We start from the raw sequence: 22,220 nt of genomic DNA, 5'->3' as shown, positions 1-22,220 counted from the left end.
TGAGGGATTGGTGTTGGGACCAGTCTTGTTCAACATCTTTGTTGGTGACATAGACAGTGGGGCTGAGTGCACCCTCAGCAAGTTTGCCAATGACACCAAGCTGTGTGGTTCGGTTGATAGGCTGAAGGGAAGGGATGGGATCCAGTGAGACCGTGGCACACTTGTGAGGTGGGCTGATGCCAACCTCATGAAGTTTAACCATGCCAAGTGCAAGGTCCTACACCTGGGTGGCAGCAATCCCAGGCACAGCTACAGGTTGGGCAGAGAAGAGATTCAGAGCAGCCCTGCGGAGAAGGACTTGGGGGTGCTGGTTGATGAGAAAATGAACATGAGCTGGCTTCAGTGTGCGCTTGCAGCCCAGAAGGCCTACCGTATCCTGGGCTGCATCAAAAGGAGCGTGACCAGCAGGTCGAAGGAGGTGATCCTGCCCCTCTACTCTGCTCTTGTGAGACCTCACCTGGAGTATTGTGTGCAGTTCTGGTGTCCTCAACATAAAAAGGACATGGAACTGTTGGAACAAGTCCAGACGAGGGCTGTGAGGATGATCAGGGGACTGAAGCAACTCCTGTATGAAGATAGGCTGAGAAAGTTGGGGCTGTTCAGCCTGGAGAAGAGAAGGATGCGTGGAGACCTCATAGCAGCCTTCCAGTATCTGAAAGGGGCCTATAGGGATGCTGGGGAGGGATTCTTCATTAGGAAGTGTAGTGACAGGACAAGGGGTAATGGGTTAAAACTTAAACAAGGGAAGTTTAGGTTGGATATAAGGAGGAAATTCTTTCCTGTTAGGGTGGTGAGGCACTGGAATGGGTTGCCCAGGGAGGTTGTGAATGTTCCATCCCTGGCAGTGTTGAAGGCCAGGTTGTACAGAGCCTTGGGTGAGATGGTTTAGTGTGAGGTGTCCCTGCCCATGGCAGGGAGGTTGGAACTAGGTGATCTTCAGGTCCTTTCCAACCCTAACAATTCTATTATATTCTGATCTGATCTATTCTGTTCTATTCTAAACTAATCTATTCTTGACGTGGTCATCTCATCTACATATGTAATTAAGTACTTTTTTGAACATGAGATCTGAACTTGAGGGAACAAAAAGATGGGCAATATATTTATTTGAAGTTTCAAGTCTTTTTCTGTATATTTTTCCATGCAGCCTACATTCTGTATTTATGGAAAAGAGTTTGGCAAAGGTTTCATGTTTTTCTGTGTGCTCAAATGTTTTCCTTCCCAGATATTTCATTGATATTGCAATGAATGATAGTATGTTTCCATATCACTAGTTTGTGTGTTACACTTATCATGTTATGTTCAATACCATTATTGTTCAATATCTGTTAATCTTTCTCAATGAACTCTCTTTGCTTACAAGTGTCTTGGTTACATTTCCAGTATGAAAAAAGGTTTATGCTAAACGACTTATATAAAATTCACAGTTTCAGGCAGCAGTTTCTGTAGTTAGCCCCATGGACTGAGAATTTCAAGTGTTCTGTGTTTTTTGTAGTACAGAATATTGAAGTTTCCCTGTATCTTCCCAAGGGGAAACATACATAAAACATTTTTTTCTTTCGGTTCTTAATGAAAAAAAGAACAACTGCAGAAATAAAGGAAAAATCTGTGAAGAAAATAAGGTCTCTACATTGTCTTGTCTTCTTAGGCCAAGATCTTAGAACTGTGTTGACTTCATGATTTAAACATTTGGTTGTTAGGTTTTTATTTTAGCTGATAATTTATTTTTTTTTAATTCTTGTTTATACCTCAGACTTGTAAAAGTATTGCATCGAATGGTCAGTTTTTATTTAATACTGGCAGAACATTCTTTGACAATGGTGTGGAAAATACCCTATCTCCTTTGCTATCTTCCATCGTCAATTTCAAACTTTTGGAGCTGAAAAAGAACAATCTGATTTGCAAATCGATCTGTTCGGCCCACTGCTGTGCCTCTCTCTCCCCATCTGCTGCCTGCCTGCCTTCCCCACCATTTGCTTTCTTGAAAACAGACCAGGAACATTTTTATAATCGTTAGAAACAAGCTCTGGAGAAAGGAAGGAAGGAAACTGGCTTCCTTCAGTTAGCATCTTCTTTTATATGCAGTATAGGCAGATCCAGAAAAATACTTCTCAGCTGACACCTTGCTAATTGTGTCTGAAATGTTTACAGTAGGTGCTAGAATCAATTGGAAATTAAAGTCTCTTAGGAGCCTGAGTGCAGACTGATCTGGTGCTGTTTCTTGTGCAGTCTTAACTTCTTGTTCTGTTCTGCACGTCTGACAGTTTTTTGTAAGTTTTTTTTTTCAGTTTAACAGTAACTGTGTCTGCAGACACTAAGAGAAATGTTTTCTTTATGGGGCAGTCTTTTTTAGCAAAGTATCAGGGACCAAAATTTTAAAGTACTCCAGTCTCATTCTGGTGGTAGAGAGTGGGAGATGTTTCTGAAAGTCCCACCCAGTGTCAGTTTTTAACTGGAATTTCATGCCTTTTTAATTTTTGCCTGTTGTCTCTTATTTGACTGGGTACCACCAAGAAGAGTCTGTCTACATCTTCTTTATAGACTTCCATCAGGTACTTATATAATATCTCTCCCCTCTGAGCCTTCCTTTCTCCAGACTAAACAGTCCCAGCTTTCCCAGCCTGTCTGTGTATGGCAGGTGCTTCAGTCCTTTCATCATCTTTGTGGTCCTTCATGTATCCATCTCTCGTATACTGGACCTAGAACTGGACACGCCACGCCACTTCTGAATAAAGGGGAAGGATCACCTCCTTCCCCGTGCTGGTAACGCTGTTCTCAGTGGGTCTCAGAATGTCTTTGGTCTTTGCCACAAGGACACGTTACTGGCTCCTGGTCAGTCTGATGTCCACCAGCATCCCCAGGACAATTTTCTGACAAGCTGCTTTTCAGCTGATCAGGCCCCAGCCTTTGCCGGTGAATGGGGTTATTATTCTTCAAGGCAGTAATTTATACTTCCTTTTATTGAACTCATGAGGTTTCTGTCAGCCCATTTGTCCAGAATGTTGAAGTCCTTCTGACTGGCAGCATAAACATCTGGTGAAACAATGACTGCCCCCAGTTTTGTGTCATCAGCAAACTTGCTATGGTGCACTTTGTCCTGTTGTCCAGTTCATTAATGAAGAAGTTAAAAGAGGATTGGCCCCAGTGCTAGCCTCTAGGATACTCCACTGATGCCTGGCCTTCATCTGGACTTTGTGCCACTGATCACAGCTCTTTAAGCCTGGTACATTCAAGCCAGATTCAAATCTACCTTACTATTCATTTATCTAGGTCTCCTGTCCCTGCTTCTGCGTCTGTATCCTTCCTTTTACATTTGAGTTTAGCCAGTGGAGGTCCTTGTTCATCCATCCAACAATCCTCCTGCTACCCTTGCTTGACTTCTTGCTCCTTGGAATGGACCATTGTTGATCTTGCAGAACTAATCTCTGAAAATCAGCCAGCTCTCATGGATCCTTCTTCTCTCCAGACTGATACTGTATTGGATTCTTCTAAGGAAATCCCTGAAAAAGGCCTGTTTGCTCCCCAAAAATCCAGGGTTGTGATACTGCTTTTTCCCTCTGTCCCACCTCTCAAGATCCTGAACTCCCACCATCTCAAGGTTGCTGTAGACAAGGCTGCCACTGACCTTTACACCTGTGACCATTCTTTGTAATTATGTGGTCCAGCAATGTGTGTCCCCTTATAAGCCTGCTAGTTGCCTATAGCAAGACATTCTCATCAAAGCATTCCAGAAACTTTCTGGATTGCTTGTGCCCTCCTGTGTTGTCATCCCTCCAGTATATACTGGAGTGATTCAAGTCCCTTATGAAGACAAGAGCCTGCAAACATGAATCTTCTTCCAGTTCCTGAGAGGACTTAATTCTTCCTTCTGGTCAGAAAGGATCAGCAAGCAGCCCCTGTCATCCACATTGGTCTACCTGCACAGATGCTTTCATCTGGATCATTGCCCATCCCAAGGCAGACCTCTATCCATCCATTTAGACTACTCTTTCACATAAAGGGCAACTTTTTGACATCACAGCCTGTACTTCCTGAAGAGCCTGTATGACATGGCAGCACTCCAGTCATGTGAGGTATCACATCTTTCTCCATGATCCTAACGAGCCCTGCAACTACAGACAGATTTCTAATTCCTGCTGTCATCTTCTGTGGGGACATGCTGTGTGCATTTGAGCAGCAACTTCAGATGGACACTTAGTTGTGCCTGTTTCCCAGGAAGAATCGTAAGGCTCCTTCTAATAATGTCTTGTCAGCACTCCCTTATTTATGTGCATATGCTTGAGGTTGTCCTCCCTGAGCTTTGTATTCATCACAAGGTCTTCCTGGGCACACCAACCTGTGCCCTTTTCTTGTCAGCCCTGGCCACAGCTCTCTCACTTTTTAGTTGGTCAGCATCTCTCTCCCCCACCATTCCTGTCTTAAAGCTCCCCTCACCAAGTTGGCCTGTCTGTTCCTAAAAGTGCTTAATCCTGTGAATTTATTTGTGTTGCCCCAATTGGTGCCGAATAATTCCTGGTAAGATTGAGTATCATTTCCTCCTTCCTGTGTAGAAATGAAATAAAAGAAGGTTCCCTTTGTTGATCTACAGTGTATAAATAGTACCTTTTAGACAAAGAGGTTAAAAGCACCTGTAACATAGAAATGCAAGTAACATCGAACTTCAGATTAAATACAGTGGTTGTGTATTTCTGTGTATCAAGAATTTTTCAGATTGAAACTTTTGTTTATGTAACCTTTTACTCAAAAGAAAAAAAAAAGAGGAATTTAGGGCACGTGTATGAAGAAATGAAGTTTGATTTTTAAAATATGGAATAATGGAACTGTGGCTAGGTTTCCTTATATTTAAAAATCCTTGAACTTAACATGGGCAAACATGTTAACGTGTTCTGACTGTGCTGCAGTTGGGTGGCTGCAAGGTTGGGCTTCCCCCCAGATCTCCTCTCTTTTAGAGTATGACGCAAATCCTGATAAAGTCAACAAGAAAGACTCCAATCGACCTTAATACACTTTGTGGGCAGACCATTAGAGAATACTTAATACTGTACATTCTCAGGTGACAGACACAGATAACTGTGTTCATGTTTGCATACAAATTAAACAGTAGTAATATAGCAGAGTGGTCTTGGCAACAGCTACTGCCATAATTTCTAACAGTATCTGAGGATTCAATATTATTCCAGGTTTTTCCCTTCCAGAACAAAATGAAGATCTGGAGAACCGGTATAAAATTAATATAATCTGTGTTTCAACTGCCATGCGAAGATGTGGTTTTTTTCTACTATTTACTCACAGTCAGGGAAATAAGCCAAGTGCTTGTTTCGAAGTCTGTCATAGAGTTTCATAAAGTTCTAATGTATCATTATGTCCCTATTTCCCCTGATGTGCTAGTGAACAGAATTAAGTTAGTACATATGAAGTACCCACCGCAGTTTTGCTTTGGTTTTGTTAAATAGAGTCCTAAATGCACCTCTACTGTTGTTAAGGTTAACCTCTCATTTAGAACAGTAGGACTTAAATAAAATACTGTTAATTAAGCCATGTCCTTAAGTGTTCTCCTGCATTGGCCCGTTAACAGGCTTTTTTGAACAGTGCTGTTTTAACCACAGTAAATTGACTGAGTAGGCTGTTGTGGTACATGTAATTTCAATTTTATAGACAAAAATATGATTATTCAGATGTACTTTTAATGAATAATCAACATATGAAGTAGTGGCTCAGGTCTTAAGAAATATTTTTTTGAAAGTTCCCTTAAAACGGTTTCTTTGTCCAGTGTCTCAGGACCAAGGAAGTTAAAAAAACTTACCTTTTTGTACACTAATCTTTGCTTGGATGTCTCCAGCAGTATTATAAAAATGTAATGATAATCGTTGTTGTTAATGGTAATTCTAAGTGCAGAGATGCTGGTCACCAATGAAAATCTTCAAAGAAATAAGGAAGTAAATTTGTTGAAGTGCTAAGCTTATATATAAGCATATATTTCAGTACCTGTATGTAATACTAGTTGAAATGTGCTTGTGAATTAAACAGGAAATTAAGTAGAAAATATATAAAGAGATATTAATGGAGTCTTCTAACATGTGTTACAGAAAATATTCCAGGTTTTTAATCATTGTTTACAATAAGTAAGAGTTACTGATCTTCAGTTCTGCCTTAATTTATAAGATTATCATCAGTAGAACAAAATTCTCAAGCAGACTGATTATATTAGATCTATCCTATGGTTGCATTACAACATATTTCCTATTATTGTGTTTATAGAACTTTTATTGTTATGTTTTATAATGCACCCCAAAGTTTACTTACTTTGCTTTATGGCTTTCTCAGTATGCTGCACCTTCTGACAAAAAGCAATTTATCAGCAGACATACTTTATGTGTCTAGGGAATAGAGGCATTTCAGAAGAGACTTGCTTTGCAGATACTTTTCAAGTTAAAACTTGTGTCTTTTCTTGATTGAAACAAACTTTTGACAGTCCATGTGTTCTAAATATTTTACATTTTGACACCCACCACTAAAGAGTTAACTGAATATTGGTCAGAAAGTATTGATGCAGTAGCAAAAATCAATTTATTGAAAAGCAGTTAGACCAGTAGAGGAAAATTGAAAGGCATTCCATTTGGAAACTTAACTGTTTTGTAGATATTTCAAAAAAGTATATAATAAATAAATGTAACTTCTAGTGTTTATAAGGCAAGTGGCAGAAAAATAAATGAAAATAGAAAACTCATTATCTACAATGAAATTATTTGAATACAGTTGTTTAATGCAGGTCTTAATTTCTCTGTATTGCTTATTTTGCGCAGGAAGGAGTTACAGGAGCTGCAGAATCTTTACAGTCAAAACACTGAGCATACAGCACAGCAGGCGGAGCTGATAAAGCAACTTCAGGCTCTCAATAATGGTACACAAAAAGTACTGAAAGACCAAGAAGATGCTCATATAGCTGAAACAACATCCTATCAAAAAGTAATGTCATTCTGCTTTATGATCACGGCATTCAATTTAACGTCCATCTGTACAATAGCAATGGACAGAGTAATCGAACTACTGTGTTGTCTTGCATCCTTTAGATCTCTGGATCTTGATTGTTGCCAAAATGTGGTTGGCAAAGTAACAGAGCTTATCAGACTAATTACATCCCAACATATATATGTCCCTTGCTTACATTGAATTGATGAGCCTTAAAACTTAAGGTTTGATTGTGTCTTAGGAGTGATTGCAAAGCATATAAATTTCTTCATGTAATTTCGTGTTACCTGTGTTTTAATTCTTCATCTCCTGGGGCTTTCAATTGCTAAATTCTCCAATTTGTTTTTGATAATTTAGGCTAAGAAACTCCTTTCAATTGTAAATAATGTATTTGTGTGAATCTCAAACAATTTTACTCCATTAAGATGCAAAAAACCTGCTCTATCAAAATTAACTGGAAAAATTGTTGCCATAATAACTTTTGAAAAGGATAATTACTTTTTTTTTATTTTTTTATACTATATTTACATTTACAGAACAGATTCACATTTTTGATGCATGCCAGGAAAAATGCTAACCCTGAAGAGCTGTCACATATATGTGCATTACTCAGAACTTCTCCTTTGAGTGTAAAAAATTATGGGGATGTGTTTTTCAGTCTGTAAGAAATACAGAAGATAAGTTTCCTTCCTTTTTAGAAACACTGAGAAGGAGGAAGACAAGAAAAAAGTTGTATATACATCTTTAACTTACCTTCTACCAATCTTGGAACTGTTAGTGCTTTTTAAGGTGTTTCCATTTATCATCTTACTTAAGAGTATACAGGTAGTGAAAAAATTGTGAAGCTAGGCCTAAATTAAGCCAGAATCATTACTGGGTTTCTAAAGATGTGTTTAGTTAACATTTTATAGTACATAGTGCCCAGCACATTCTTGTGTACTTAACTCTGCGTAAGTTTATCACTGACTGCAGCGACAGAGGACATTGTCTATGTTCACTACAGTAGTAGTCCAGCCAAGCTACAGGTAGACTTCCTTCTTTTTGTAAAATATCAAAATATCTAATACACCTGGAAAAAAAGGTCTTGGTCTTATTTTTTTGTTTTTAATAAAATTAGCTAAAAAAAAGTAGATATATTTATTAAAGAAAAGTTATATATGTAAAAAAAGAAGTCCTGTGCTAGATTTAATGAGTGGAATAAATCTAATAATGTTTGTGGCAAATTAAGAGAACTTTGGAGGGAAGAAGCAGTCTCTTTATCATAACAATCCTGTCCTATACTTATGATCAGAAGAACTGTATAAAATACCCAACTGTAGTTGCTTGAAAGTAACATGAATTTTTCAAATCACAAGATACAAAAGCCTACTGAGGTCACAGCAGACCTTTGGGAAACTCAGATCTGTAAAAATAATACAAATGCCTATTTTTCCTTTGAATGAGAAAGACAAGCTATTGCAGACAAACGTCTAGGTTTTTTTAATCTTCTATGCATTAATAATATGCAGGCTGCAATAGCTAGATAAGGATGTGTCAGCTATTCCATAAACATATTCACAAAGGAATATTTTCCTACTGTTCCATATGGCATTGAGCCTATCAGTATGTACATCCTATGATATATTGTCCCTTACAGCAATATCAATGACCTCTCTCTTAGTGGTCAGATAGACACTATATGCTATAGCTGAGGCAATGCAGTTGGTTTACATATTTGACGACTATCTTACCCTCTGCCTTTAAGGAGAGCTGCTATTTGTGTTGATGTTAATTTGTAATGCAAAACAGTTGACTGAATAGAAGAAAAAACATTTTTGATGAACCAGATCAGGGTCATGAACTTGCACTGAATTATGCGTAAATCCATTGAGGGACACCATTTCTCTTCCAAGTCAAGCTGTAGTGGGAAGTATACACGTGAAGATCTGTAGTCTGTTTTATCAAATTGTGTTGATTTGACATGCTACTACCCTTTTTTTTTCTTTAAGTAGAAATGTTAAGGGTGCTGTGTTCTACAATAACTCCTTTATGTTAGAGCATTTATGGAAACAATTTGGTGTCTGTTTTATATTGCAGCTGTAGTTCTCATTCTCAAGGATAAAGAGTATTTTTCTAAAATGTATAGCATCTGTTTTAGTGGTCCCAAATGCTCCAGGGACTTCATTCCTGTGCTGGGTTTAATGAGACTCAATAGATTTGTCCTCACCAACAATTTCAAGGTGGAGAGACTTCAATCAATACTAGGGATAATAAGACAAGAAGAGATTCTGACCTCCTTAGCCAGCTTATCACAGTTTTTTAAATTTACAATTTAGGGCCTTTGTTTTTATAATGCAGTACTTTCCGTTCATCTGATGTGGCCATTTTGGTTCTTGTTAATGATACTGATGAAAAATCTCTTAGTGGAAGGCCGTTTAAGTGAAGTGAAAATACTGTTATTTATCATTAAGTAGGAAACCGTAATTTGTGTCCTAGAAGTCAGCTCTCAAAGAGAGAATATTGTGGATAGTGAGTGGTACAATCCGTGTCTGTGATAAAGAAAAGCACTGCTCAATAATTAGATTTTTGGCATAATTACAAAACATAGCAAGAGTGCTCAACTGTGAGGCATTGCAGAAGTCTGCATCAAGTACACCAGAAAGCAGACAAAAATAGGATCATGTCAGATACGTTTTCAGATATTGTGGTTAATTTTGTACCTGCAGTTGCCTTTGCTAGTCCTTCTTTTGGTCAGTATGCGGAGATAGTTTGCTTTCCTTCAAGCTTGAGAATGTCAAGTTACTAGCTTTACCATTCTAAGGTTAAATTTTATCACTTCCAGTCTTTTTTGCAACTGCAACAACCTTTAAACATAGTTTAAAATTACATTAAATGTGTTTGGGTTTATGTAAGGAGCATTACATTCACAAAATAAAAGCTACAACCGTATAGATGTGTAAATGGTAATAACAATGCAGGTTCTCCATCAAATTGAAATGAAAAACATAAGTTCTTTCACACATGAAAAGAGCTGAAACTTAACTGTTCAGTCAGATATCCTTAAGCCCACGTCAGTAATAAAAAATCATCATTTTCATAATCCACTTTATCCCTGAAAGCTGTGTGAAATTCAGATCTTTAACAAAGTGACCAACAGGTTGAAGGAGGTGATCCTGCCCCTCTACTCTGCTCTCATGAGACCTCACTTGAGAGTATTGTGTACAGTTCTGGTGTCCTGAGCGTAAAAAGGACATGGAACTGTTGGAACAAGTCCAGAGAAGGGCCACGAGGATGATCAGGGGACTGGAGCACCTCCTGTATGAAGATGGGCTGAGAAAGTTGGTGCTGTTCAGCCTGGAGAAGAGAAGGCTGTGTGGAGACCTCATAGCAGCCTTCCAGTATCTGAAGGGGGCCTATAGGGATGCTGGGGAGGGACTCTTCATTAGGGACTGTAGTGACAGGACAAGGGGTAACGAGTTAAACAGGGTTAAGTTTAGATTGGATACAAGGAGGAAGTTCTTTACTGTGAGGGTGGTGAGGCACTGGAATGGGTTGCCCAGGGAAATTGTGAATGCTCCATCTCTGGGGGTGTTCAAGGCCAGGCTGAACGAAGCCTTGGGTGAGATGGTTTAGTGTGAAGCATCCCTGCTCATGGAACTAGATGATCTTCATGCCCTTTCCAACCCTAGCTATTCTATGATTCTATGAAAGTGAAGTATGTTAAGTACGTTAGTCTATTTATTTCCCATACGAAACACCAGCAGAGTTGGTCATATGCTGGCAAGTAGATTTCTGCACCGCATGTGCTTATAGGTTAAAGTTGAAGAAATGCTGGATAGACTCTGGTGCTGTCAGAGTGATATTTAACACTGCACTCACAGGTAATGATTTTCATGCTTGAAAAACCCTGTACTTGGTAGCCTGTGGTTGATATCTACAGGAGGCTTAAGTGTCTGGGGAAAAAAAAAGTAAATAATCTATATTACTGTCTGTCACTGATGCTTGGAAACTTGATGCTTAATGTTGCTGGCAACAGTAATATATTTTTTTACAAGATCATAGAATCATCAAACCGTTTGGGTTGGAAAGGACATTAAAGATCACCTATTTCTAGCCCCACTGCAATGGGTAGGAGCACTTTCCACTAGAGGAGGTTGCTCAAAGCCCCATCCAACCTGGCCTTGAGCACTGCGAGGGATGGGGCAGCCACAACTTCTCTGGGCAACCTGTGCCAATGTCTTGCCACTCTTCACAGTAAGAATTTCTTTCTAATATTTAATTTAAATCTCCCCTCTTTTAGTTTAAAGCCATTATGATACCTTTTGCAGTATGAATTACTCACATTTTTCTGCATTAACTAGGACTGGTGTTCTTTACAAGCCTGATGAATATTCTCTGACAGTATGCTATATATAGAGAGAAGAAATCTAAATGGGGTTTGGTGGCATTTCACAGAGTTGTTGCTGATAAATACAATCTTTCTGAGAGAAAAGTGTCAAAATGTTTATATATTCAAAAAAGCAATCCACAAACCCCACTGTTAGATAAGCATATCAACACAGAAGTTGCATAAAAGTGGTTAGATGGATGGATATTGGAAGGCTACATTAGGGGTGGGTGGGGGAATCTGTCAGGAAACAGGAAATACAGGATTTACTGAAGTAAATGCACTCATCAGTTTCAATTTTTGTGGAAAAAACACTAATTAAAATGACTGAAATGTCCTTTTCTTTTACATTATCTTCTGTCATTTTTTCAAAGGTATATTGCTACAGTTATCCATTTTACATGGTTTCCAAAACAGTGGTGGTATTTACAGTTCTATAATGCCACAAGGTATAGGAAAACACATCTTGTCTTTTAGGTTGTACTTGTGACTTCTGCTTGCATGTTTCCTCATGTTACTTAACATTCATTCTGTATTTTCTTTTAGTTTGGTTTTGTTTTGGTTTTTTTCTTAGTCTCACGTGTCTAACATTTTTCTCATGTATCACAGGTAAGCCTTGTGGCATCTCATCTTGAAAAATCACCTTTCCATTTTAAAGTTAAATGCCATGAATGTGCTATATACAATCTGTCTGGAGTGCCTCTTCAGTTTCATCCTAGAGTTTCTCCAGCTTATTGTTCCTTTCGATTTCTTATAAACAGCATGAGCATATAACATGAATTTCTGCAATGGTGCTGTAATAGTTTTTCTTACAGTTTTATTGTGTCTTAATTTAGACTAACTTTTTTGCAGTTGTGTCATTATTATATGTCCAGTATTATGATATGTTTGGTTCATTTATTCACATCTCTGTAATACACTTTTTTAGGGTGTTAACATTTAGGTAAAACATTTAATATAGGGGAATATTTGTTTTGCACCCAGTGTATGTAACTGGCTACTGTTCCATTTCAATGGATGTATCTGTCTTACTGTTAGTTCCTTAGAGGAGCATACTATTACAGGAAATACCTTGGATGTCCCCACTTTCTGTTCTTTAGTTAATGCCATAGAAAGGTCTATGAAAGCTTTAACTAAATGACTTTAAGATTATGGAACTGGAAATTATTTTGGAACTGGAGAGTGTGTCCCAGCTGTTAGCTGGCATTCAGTACACAGGAGCAGTCTAAACCTAGTTTGAAATAAATCCTGCACACTTGTACAAAGTTACTGCCGGTCATTTGTGTCAGCTGTTTCACTTTGCAGGTTTTTTCACGTTGCACTATGCTTTTGGCTATACATTAGATAGCATGGGTTAATGATTTACTAGGTTTTGTTGGAATTCCTCAGCTTTCTTCAGTCTGAGCTTTGCCGTACACATATTTACTGTATGTCAGTACTTTACCTGACCCCGCCATTATCAGGCTGTTAAATATTTTCTGTCACGTGTGAGCCGGCATTTCAGTCACATCTTTTGGTTTTCCACAAGTCCTAGCTTTGGTCTGGAATTTTTAGGTTACTTGATGACATTAAGGACACTTATTGATCTAATGGATTTTTCTGTTTTAAGTAACTCTTCAGGGATCTAGCAGAAAGTATTTTCTGGTAAAATCAGTTAAATCAATATAGAAAATTGTTAGGGTAGCTGAGAAATATGGGATACGTTATATTTTGTAAATCATCTAAGTTACTTACTCTTCCCTCCTGTTAAGTAATGCTCTTGTGTTATAGAGACTGAATTTATTACAGTGTACTGATTTCAGATACTTTTAATCATTTTTTTATTTGCTTTTAAGTACCTTCACCTGTAACATTCTGTGTTGCCTGTCAGAGAAAGGACAACTCTAACGCATTAGAAGAGGATTCTCAAAATACAGTCAGTGCAACACTTTTTGCGAAGCAGGAAGCAGGCTTGTGTCTCTGGCCACTGCCTTTTTTTTTTTTTAAATGAATTTCATGAAATGTATTAAGAATGATTTTAAATATCTTCATTATTTTTTCCCCATCTAGTAAACTTTTTTTTTTTCATTTTTAATATCTCCTCTTGGGAATTTGACAGTTTCCTGGGTAAATCTTACGTCTTACTGACTCACGTGAGGTATAACCATTCACTTACGTAAAGTCATGATTTCACTCTTCTGTGAAGTTTGCTAGTTCTGAGTTAAATAATTCACAATATTTTCGTCTTTCTTTGTTTTTTTCTACTCAGTGTTCCATCTCTAGTCCTCTGGTATCCGTTTTACATCTTGCATCCCTACACCTGACTTTCTATATCTGTTTCATCATGTTGTGTAATTCTGTATTCTAGATTGTGTACTATAGTGTGATTGAACGTGGTGCATCTTCTAAAACAGGGTCAGAAATAAGCAGAAACCACAAAAATGGTCCAGTATAAACATTAAGCATGAATTTGACCTACATGGATGGCCATAAAGGAAAAGATAGGGAGCCAAAAGGAAATTTGGAGGCTAGTCTGGGTATGTGTACACAGTAGATAAAACTGTTTCTGTTCATGCAGGTGATTTTCATTTTGAAATTTCCTGATGTTACATACATTAAAAATAAATCTGTGTCCTATAAATTAATACATTGATGTTGTCTGTAAAAACAAACAAAACCTGAGTGTAAAAAGATGAATAGTGCGAGCGTGGATTTTTTGCACATAGCTTTTAGTTTGTTTTGTTTGTGAAATATATATGTTTAGTTATTGCTGTTTTCAAAGCAGGAAAGGTTGGAAAAGTTTATGCAAGTAAAAAGACATGCTATTTGTCTTGTCTTGACAAATGCTGACTAACAAAAATACCCATTAACTACATTAGGGGATGTAGCTGCCAGCTAGAAAAAAACATGATATTTTTGATGTTCTCCATTCATCTTACTAGGATGTTACCTTTCAGATACTATAATTACAACCACTTAACTGCTGCTAGTCATAAAACCACCAAATTGTCATACCAGTATGATCTAGCTAATGAGCTTATATAGTTATAGCTGGAAGTAACTGTGTCTTGATGTTCCATTCATTTGGAAGGACATTATCTAAAAATGCATGTTTTTGATAAATGAACTGTTTGTTTTCCTGTGAGATACTTAGTGATTTCCATAAGAAATTGGCTGATCTGGAACTTGCATTTCTGGGCATTATGTAAGCTTACTTAAATATAATTAAGAAAGATTCAGTAGGCACAGAAATTTCAACGCAAAGTTTAATATTTAAGGGTCAAAGTATTTCAAAATATCAATCTATCTGGACTTTGAATTCATTTTGCCTAAAATACATGATCTCTGATCTGCTTTGAAAATAGACAAGAAGTGATTTACATTCTCCTAAGTGGCTTTTGAGAACCCATCGGAGTAGATAGTAATAGGAAGAGGGAAGGGAAGAGAGGTTATTATTTCCAAATTTCTCACAAAGTGTGAGGTAGAGAGTTTCCAAATTTAAAAGCAGTGGTAGTTTTTCAAAGGGTTTAACTTCTAAACGATGTAAGCAGGTGAAAGGGAGAAAGAAATGTATCATTTAAGTAAAGCTGACAAGACAAAAGGAGAATTACTTTTGTCTGTTCTTTCTACTTACAAACATTATTAATAGATTTGGAAATTCTGATTTTCATATTTACTAGGTTTCTTTCGGATGGAATGACAGAAATGGATTTTCCAAAGGAAACTCTCATGCCTTCTGCACATTATTTTATGGTAGAATAAATAGTTTGAGGGAACAACAGAAAAAAAGACCATGGAAAGAATGAAGGTCTGAAATGAAGACAGAGAAGAAAATATGCTTAGGTGGTAGAGCTGCAGAGTCATGTATTTCTTTCAGAATCTGTACTATTGTTTCTTATACTGCAGATTTATTTTTCAAACTGGGTTGTTTTGTGATTTGGGGCTTTTTTAAGTAAAAGCTGGTTTTGTTTTAAACAGTTTTCAGATGTTTATATTGAAAAAAGGGTAAAAAGGGAAAAATCAGGTGGTTCTTTTATTCTTGCAAAGTAAGTTCTATTTGCTACTTAGATGTGGTTCTAGAAAAACTCTGTATGTACTAAAAGCAATTCTAGAATATATGCAATATTCTGGTTTCAGCAAGAACAGTTTAGCAACAGCCAGGGATGAGAAGTTCTAATATAATCACTAGGGTTTATAGTTAATGTAAAAAAAAAAAGAATCCCACAATAATTATTTAAACAACTGGTTTACACTTTACATGAAATGCAGTAGGCATTAGTGGATTCACGGTATTACTATCCAAGCTATATTAAAAGGGTTAGTTTTATAGGATCAAACTACTCGATAAAGGACAAGATGGGTATTTGCTATTCTTGCTTCTTTAATTTCATTGTTTCAATTGTTTGCCTATTATCAGTAAGGGATTTTTTATTTATTTTCTATTTTCTATAAACTGTTCAAGAAGTAAAATAAATCCTGATCGTTAGGTGACCATTTCTATTCAAAATTGCCATAAAGAAGCAACTGAAACTGTAATATTCTAATGTAAGTTTTGTTTTTCTGGAAAAACTTCTTTAAAATTAAAGTTTCAGTGTGTTCAAATCGATGGATCATGACAGGAGGCAGGAGGACAAGAAGTGTAAAAAAACTGTCGGTAGAAAAAAGAGGGTGATATTTGTGTATAAGTTACTTAAATTATACTTCTTCGTCTCCTGTATTTGTTTGGCTATCTTCATTGTAGTTATTCTTAATCCTTTTAATCTCTTCTCCCCTCTCATAGCTTTATAATGAATTGGCTTCATGTTTTGAAACTGTTAAAGCAAGTGAAGTTCAACTGCAGCGAAACTGTGCCTCTCTTCAGGATCAGTTACTTGGAAAAGATGAAAAGATTTGTCAGTTACAAGAGCAACTTCAGCAGGCTCATGCTTCTTTAAATGCAATATATAAGAATCCTCCAAAATGTGAAGTACATGTGAGTCCACTTCTAGAATATTAACAGTTGTTTTTTAAATTTAGCTTCTCTATCAGTTTTAAAGGGTTTTTCAGTTAGTTTGGTTTTATTTGGTTGGTTTTTTTCTTCCTTTTTTTTTTCTTTTAAGAAAAATCTTTCAACTCTGCTGCTGTAGTAGTAACTAATTCTCCTGTTGCTACTAGGAGATACATCACTGTTAAATCTGTCCTGGGAAGAAAACTGAGTGATGGTGTCAGTATTTAACAAAGCTTTTACATTTTCTACTAAAGACACCAAAAGTAAAAATAAAACCAAAGTGATTATTTTCCTGGAAACACTATTTTTTTAGAAAAAATAGGGGATTTCTGCATTTCCTCTGTGAAAATGAAATGTACTGGTCCTGATTTGTTTTATCATCACTGAAGAAAGTATTACAGTGGAGAGGAATATTGTCTAAACGTTTCTAAGCTTTAATGGGCCATTTGGAACTGTTGTAATAAATCTGTCACTCTCACTAATAGGCATCCAACTTTACAAATGTGCCAGATCTTACATGTATACCCTTGACATTTTTCAAAGGCCAATTTACAACATGAAATTGAAAGACTTCGAAATGATCTACCCACAATGGTTTGGTAAACTGTTGCTTAGTTTCTTTCATAGGTTTGTCAATTTGTTGTAGTTCTGTGTTTCAATTTTACTAGTACTTTCCCTGGATTAAGCAGAGAAAGGAAAATAGTTGATGTTGCTCATTATGTGCAAAAGTTTACTTACTGTGGGTGGGTAAGGTAGATCTGTAGTCAGGGATTATATTCATGAGCCCAAAGGAACTTGAATATTAAAAACTCCATAGTGTTTTAATTCCTCAAAGTTTTGTAAGTAGTAATCTGCTGTAAAATGGAAAAATAACAGAATGTAGTATCTCCTGAATATGTTCATGATGGGCATCTCAATGTTCTAACTTTATCCAGAGTATTACTTAAGTGTTTATCCTAAGAATTTTAACCCATATTTATATGATTTGTTTCTCTTATGCAATGATTTGATAATTTTTTTTCATAAATGGTAAAGTACATTTTATATGTCTTTGTTGTGGAGTGTTTACCTCTTGATACATTCTTGACCATTTTCTGAATCTTAGAAAAATTTTTTTCTTTTAGAAGATTTTGGTGGATTTCTTGAAACAATATAAATATATAATTAGCCTGAAGCTGTTTCTGCTCTAAACACAGCATTAGAATACGTTTTTTTAATGCTCAGGCTATTTCTGAATATATTATTCTGCTTTCATCATCTTGTATTCTTCTGAAGTTTTTTGTAGTTTATATTGTAACAGTTTTGTTGTGTTGTTTGTTGGTTTTTTTTTAAATCATAAAAGCTTTTATTAAATCTCTGGATTATCTTTCCTGAGGTTAAGAAGGCCTTTGTTGTCTTTATGAATGTCAAAATGCTTTCCTCTATGTACAACATCTATATAGTCTACCTTTGGTATTATTTGACAGTCACAGTGTATGCCATATGGACCTGGTGTAAATATTTCTCACTAGCTTTTGTCATTGTTCTGAATAGCTTAGTAGTATCAGAAACTTTTGTTACTATACTAGTCTCCTACCTTTGCATATTTTTTGAACATGGGGTAGCACAGATACTCAAAGTAAGTAAAAATTAAGTTTTTACTGCTATTACTTATTTCTCATAACAAAAGCAATTTTTTGGTTGGTTTTTTTTTTCACCTCTTAAAATACAGCAGCTGGGTTTCTTTGAGAGCTCCTAATGAGCTTTGCTGAAATCCATTTCAAATCCAGGTTTCGCTGAGATCAATTTTATTTAGTTCATAGAAGAACTTAATAGATTCATCAAATAGTTTGGGTTGGAAGGGACCTTAAAGCTCATCTATTTCCAAGTCCCCTGCCATTGGCAGGACCATCTTTCACTAGACCATGTTGCGCAAAGCCTAGCTCAACCTGGCCTTGAGCACTGCCAGCGATGTGACATCCACAAAAAAACTTTAGGTAACCTTTGAAGTTAAAAGTAAGACTATTTTAGAAGGTAGTGACAGTCTACAATTGGTGATTCAGCTTTATACTTGATTTTCTTTGGGTGTTTTGAAAGAATGGCCTACAGTGTGGATGAATTGTTACTATTCTCTCTCTATTCTCTATTATCTCCCTATTTTCTATTCTGCTCTCGTGACACCACATTTGAAGTACTGTGTACAGTTCTGGTGTCCTCAACGTAAGAAGGATATGCAGCTGTTGGAGCAAGTCCAGAGGACGCCATGAAGATAATCAGGGGACTGGAGCACCTCCCATACAAAGACAGGCTGATAAAATTGGTACTGTTCGGCCCGGAGAAGAGAAAGCTACATGGAGACCTCATAGCAGCTTTCCAGTATCTGAAGGGGGCCTATAAGGGTGCTGTGGAGGGACTCGTCATTAGGGACTGTAGTGATAATACAAGGGGTGACAGGTTCAAACTTAAACATGGGAAATTCAGGTTAGATATAGGGAAGAAGTTCTTTACTGTGAGGGTGCTGAGGCAGTGGAATAGCTTGCCTAAAGATGTGGTAAATGCCCCATCCCTGGCAGTGTTGAAGGCCAAGTTGGACAGAATGTTGGGCGACATGGTCTAGGGTGATGTGTCCCTGCCCATGGCAGGGGGGCTGGAACTAGGCGATCTTACGGCCCTTTACTACCCAAACCATTCTATTATTCTACAATTTCTTTTGTTGATTTAGTCTGTGTCTCCTTCTGGTGGTGCCTGAACTTGAAGTACATTAAACAGTATACTCCATGTAAATTAGGATCCAAATGTGAAGCAGTCCTAAATTACTTATTGGTGAACATGAGTGCAAATAATTATCTTCCTGTGGTCTTCTGTTGGCTTTCTGCAGTTTCCATTTTTATCCGATCTCAGCATTTTAGACACTCCGATACTCTCCCTGCTCCTAGTATGTTTGAAGGTGTGTACTGGTCATGGTTATTCAGCGAGGTTTTTCTGTTTTGTTAGTGACTGTGAGTTGAGTCTGACCTTCTGCAGAAATTTATTAGTTGAACACTTGTGTTGTCTGTCATAAGCTCAGTCAGATATTTACCAATGCCAGTGGAGAAAATATGGTAGGAAGCAAAAGCAGACAACTTATGATAATGAATGTGATTTAAAAAACTGAATGCAGAGTATGAACCTTCATTTTTTAGGTAAATTAATCTTAAATCAGGCTGTGGTGGGACAAGTGATTAGCATTACTGAAGCAGTCTCACAGGGAAGGAAATGCGTATAGGTAGCATTCATAGTTACTAGGTTTGTAGGAGAACCAAGATGTTAAACATTATGCACTTTGTGCTTAACATGCTTAATATTTTCTCTTGCCTAACCTTCTATTCTATGATAGCAAATATCTCAAGGTCTGTTAAAATGGAGTCTTGCTTTGGCTGAAAGGCCAGAGAATGTGTCATAAGTTTGCTCATTGTTGGCTGCATATTGATGACAGCCAAGTTTCCCATTGCCAACTTTACAATCTTACATATATGTTAAAAAGGTAATGATTATTGTGTGGTTACACAACTTTGGTTTCTGCAGGGGAATTACCTATTAATTACTTCTGTGACTTGTTAGGTAACTAGAATCCTGATCATTTGTGAAGAAAACCTTCTCACTCAGCTGTCTCTTGATTGCAGCATCAACAGAACAAAATGGGTTTGGAATAGAGGCTTAAGTAACAGGACAACAAAATAATCCCCTAGTTTTCTATTTTTTAAAATGACTCTTCCTAAAAAAAAAAGAAATAAAAAGGTTTGTTAATTGCATTGTATTTCTGCTGTAAAATACTGATTTCTTGACCATGTTCAGATTTGTACCTTGCTGAAATTTCATCATGTAGGACGTACTAACAGTCTGTTGACAGCATTAATATATCTTCTTCAGGCTTTCAAATAGCCTGGAAGGTTATACATCAGTTGTATACATTAGTGCTTCCTGGATTTAAACTTTTCTTGCTGATGAAATTACATTGTAATCAGGAAAAAAATTAGTTTTATATTATTTACTTTATTAGCAGTATATTTCAGTTTTTTTACATTAAGCGTAAAATACGCCTCTCTAATGTTGTCATCTTACTGTAGTCAGCGTGGCACTTGTGTCAGTGAGGGCAAACTTCTGGTTAATTTTATTTTGAGTATTCTGGTTATGTGATGAAGAATTTGAATCCGCTTTACAGTAGATTTATATTTACAGCTTAGTATGTGTGCATTCAGCAGCTCTCACATGCATTTTTTCTGATCAGACTTTAGGCATCTTAGAACTTTGAAGTCTTTTTAGTTAGATCTATGCTTTCACTACACACTAAAAAAGAACAGAACAAAACCATGTTAAATATTTTTCAAAACATAAGCTTTTGGGGTTTGATTAATTTCATCTCATGTAATTGTTTTTTGGTTCTGTTTCATTATTGGTGTTCATTTTTAGCTCTGAGATGTATACCATACATTTAGTCCTACAGTTATTATACCATAACTATTACCCATGTGAATAGTAAATATTTAAATATGTTTACTGAACCAAAGCAGTCATTTCTGTTTTGACTCCTACTTTTCATACATGTGCAAACATCAAAGACAGTATTAAGAGATGATGCTTGATCAAAGAACATTAATTAACAGACGTTTAAATCTTTTTTTGTTACTTCAGCGTCTGACAGGTATGTGCATTCTACGTAATACAGAGTTCACTGGCATTTTTATAATAGTATCTTAATTTCTCATTATGAAGTTTTTAAAAGTAGTTAGATGAGAAAATACCAGGAAAACTATCAGAGTAGAAATTGCACACAGATGTAACCCAAGCTTATTAGGAAAAAAAAGAGCTGAATTTTACCTAAGATAAAAAAATGAGTTGAGAAATGTTTATATGAGTAATGCATAAATAAAATGTTTCCTGAACCATTGTGCAAAAATCCTTCAAGTCTTATCAGAGTGTGACTTACTGGTTTTCTAACATCAGTATTTCAGTGATTTCAGTTTATTAGGCTTATATAGTATTTTCTTCAAAGTCCTTATTTTATTGACAAATAAATGGTAAAAAATTAATTGGAGAAGGTAACTACTTTATTTTAGCAGTTCTAGATTCTGTGCAGTAATATTTAGTATTGCAGAGTGAATATTTAAAGTCTTCATTTTCTATTTCTTGTTAACGATATAGCATAACAAGAAGCATAATCTGTTAAGATTATGGTAATGTAAATTTTGTTTTATAGATTGGGATCATTTCAGTTACAGAAACTAATTCCTAACAAAATGGTTTTTATATTACATGTATTTAGGCTTTACTGTTAGAAAATTTATCCATTTAATTTGTTTGCTTTGAAAGTTCTTGATCTTGCACCCCCTGTGGGTCAAAGCTTGCCACAAATATCTTCCAGATTTTAGAAATACTCAAATTATTAAGAAAACATTGAAATCAATTACGAAGATATCAAAAGTACAATTTTTTTGTTTTTGTTTTGGTCAAGATGACACAACCATACTGAACTTACAGAACCATGTAATACTGCAGCAAATTTTTTGGGGAAGGCAAAACTCTTCATCACTATTTGCTTTTAAGCTTGGACTTTGAATTACAGTGGAACTGAAATTGGCCAATTTAAGTAACACAACTTAATAAATAGATAGTCTTTAATAATGGAAAATATCAATAACATTTTTCAAATGGTTGTATTCCCCTAAACTGCGAACTATAATATATACAGGTATAAATCATGGCTTATAAACATAAATCTGCTCCATATTTAAATATGTTTGCAATAGAAAAGTACCAGTATTTTCTGGCGTTTCCAACACATAGGTAAGTATAGTATAATTTAAACTTTAAGACATGTGATCTTCAATATAGATATGATTTTAATCTTAATTATATTTTTAATGGCAAATTTAATACAGTAGCTTAACAGCTAAAAACTTT

General features: G+C 36.2%; 1 protein-coding gene across 1 annotated transcript in view; it reads left to right on the top strand.

The window, feature by feature from the left end:
- The window catches only part of CNTLN (centlein), a 188,197-nt gene that overhangs the window by 54,417 nt on the left and 111,560 nt on the right, over window positions 1-22,220 (top strand). Inside the window, exons 8-9 of the mRNA XM_062608993.1 lie at window positions 6,804-6,966; window positions 16,095-16,286. Of these exons, the coding sequence (XP_062464977.1) occupies window positions 6,804-6,966; window positions 16,095-16,286 (355 nt within the window). The remainder of the gene's footprint in view (window positions 1-6,803; window positions 6,967-16,094; window positions 16,287-22,220) is intronic.

Source organism: Pezoporus occidentalis, unplaced genomic scaffold (genome assembly GCF_034315485.1).
Source record: "Pezoporus occidentalis ecotype Australia unplaced genomic scaffold, CSIRO_AGI_Poc_V1 ctg133, whole genome shotgun sequence".
NCBI lineage: Eukaryota > Metazoa > Chordata > Aves > Psittaciformes > Psittacidae > Pezoporus > Pezoporus occidentalis.
This window is presented reverse-complemented; position numbering and strand designations above follow the sequence as displayed.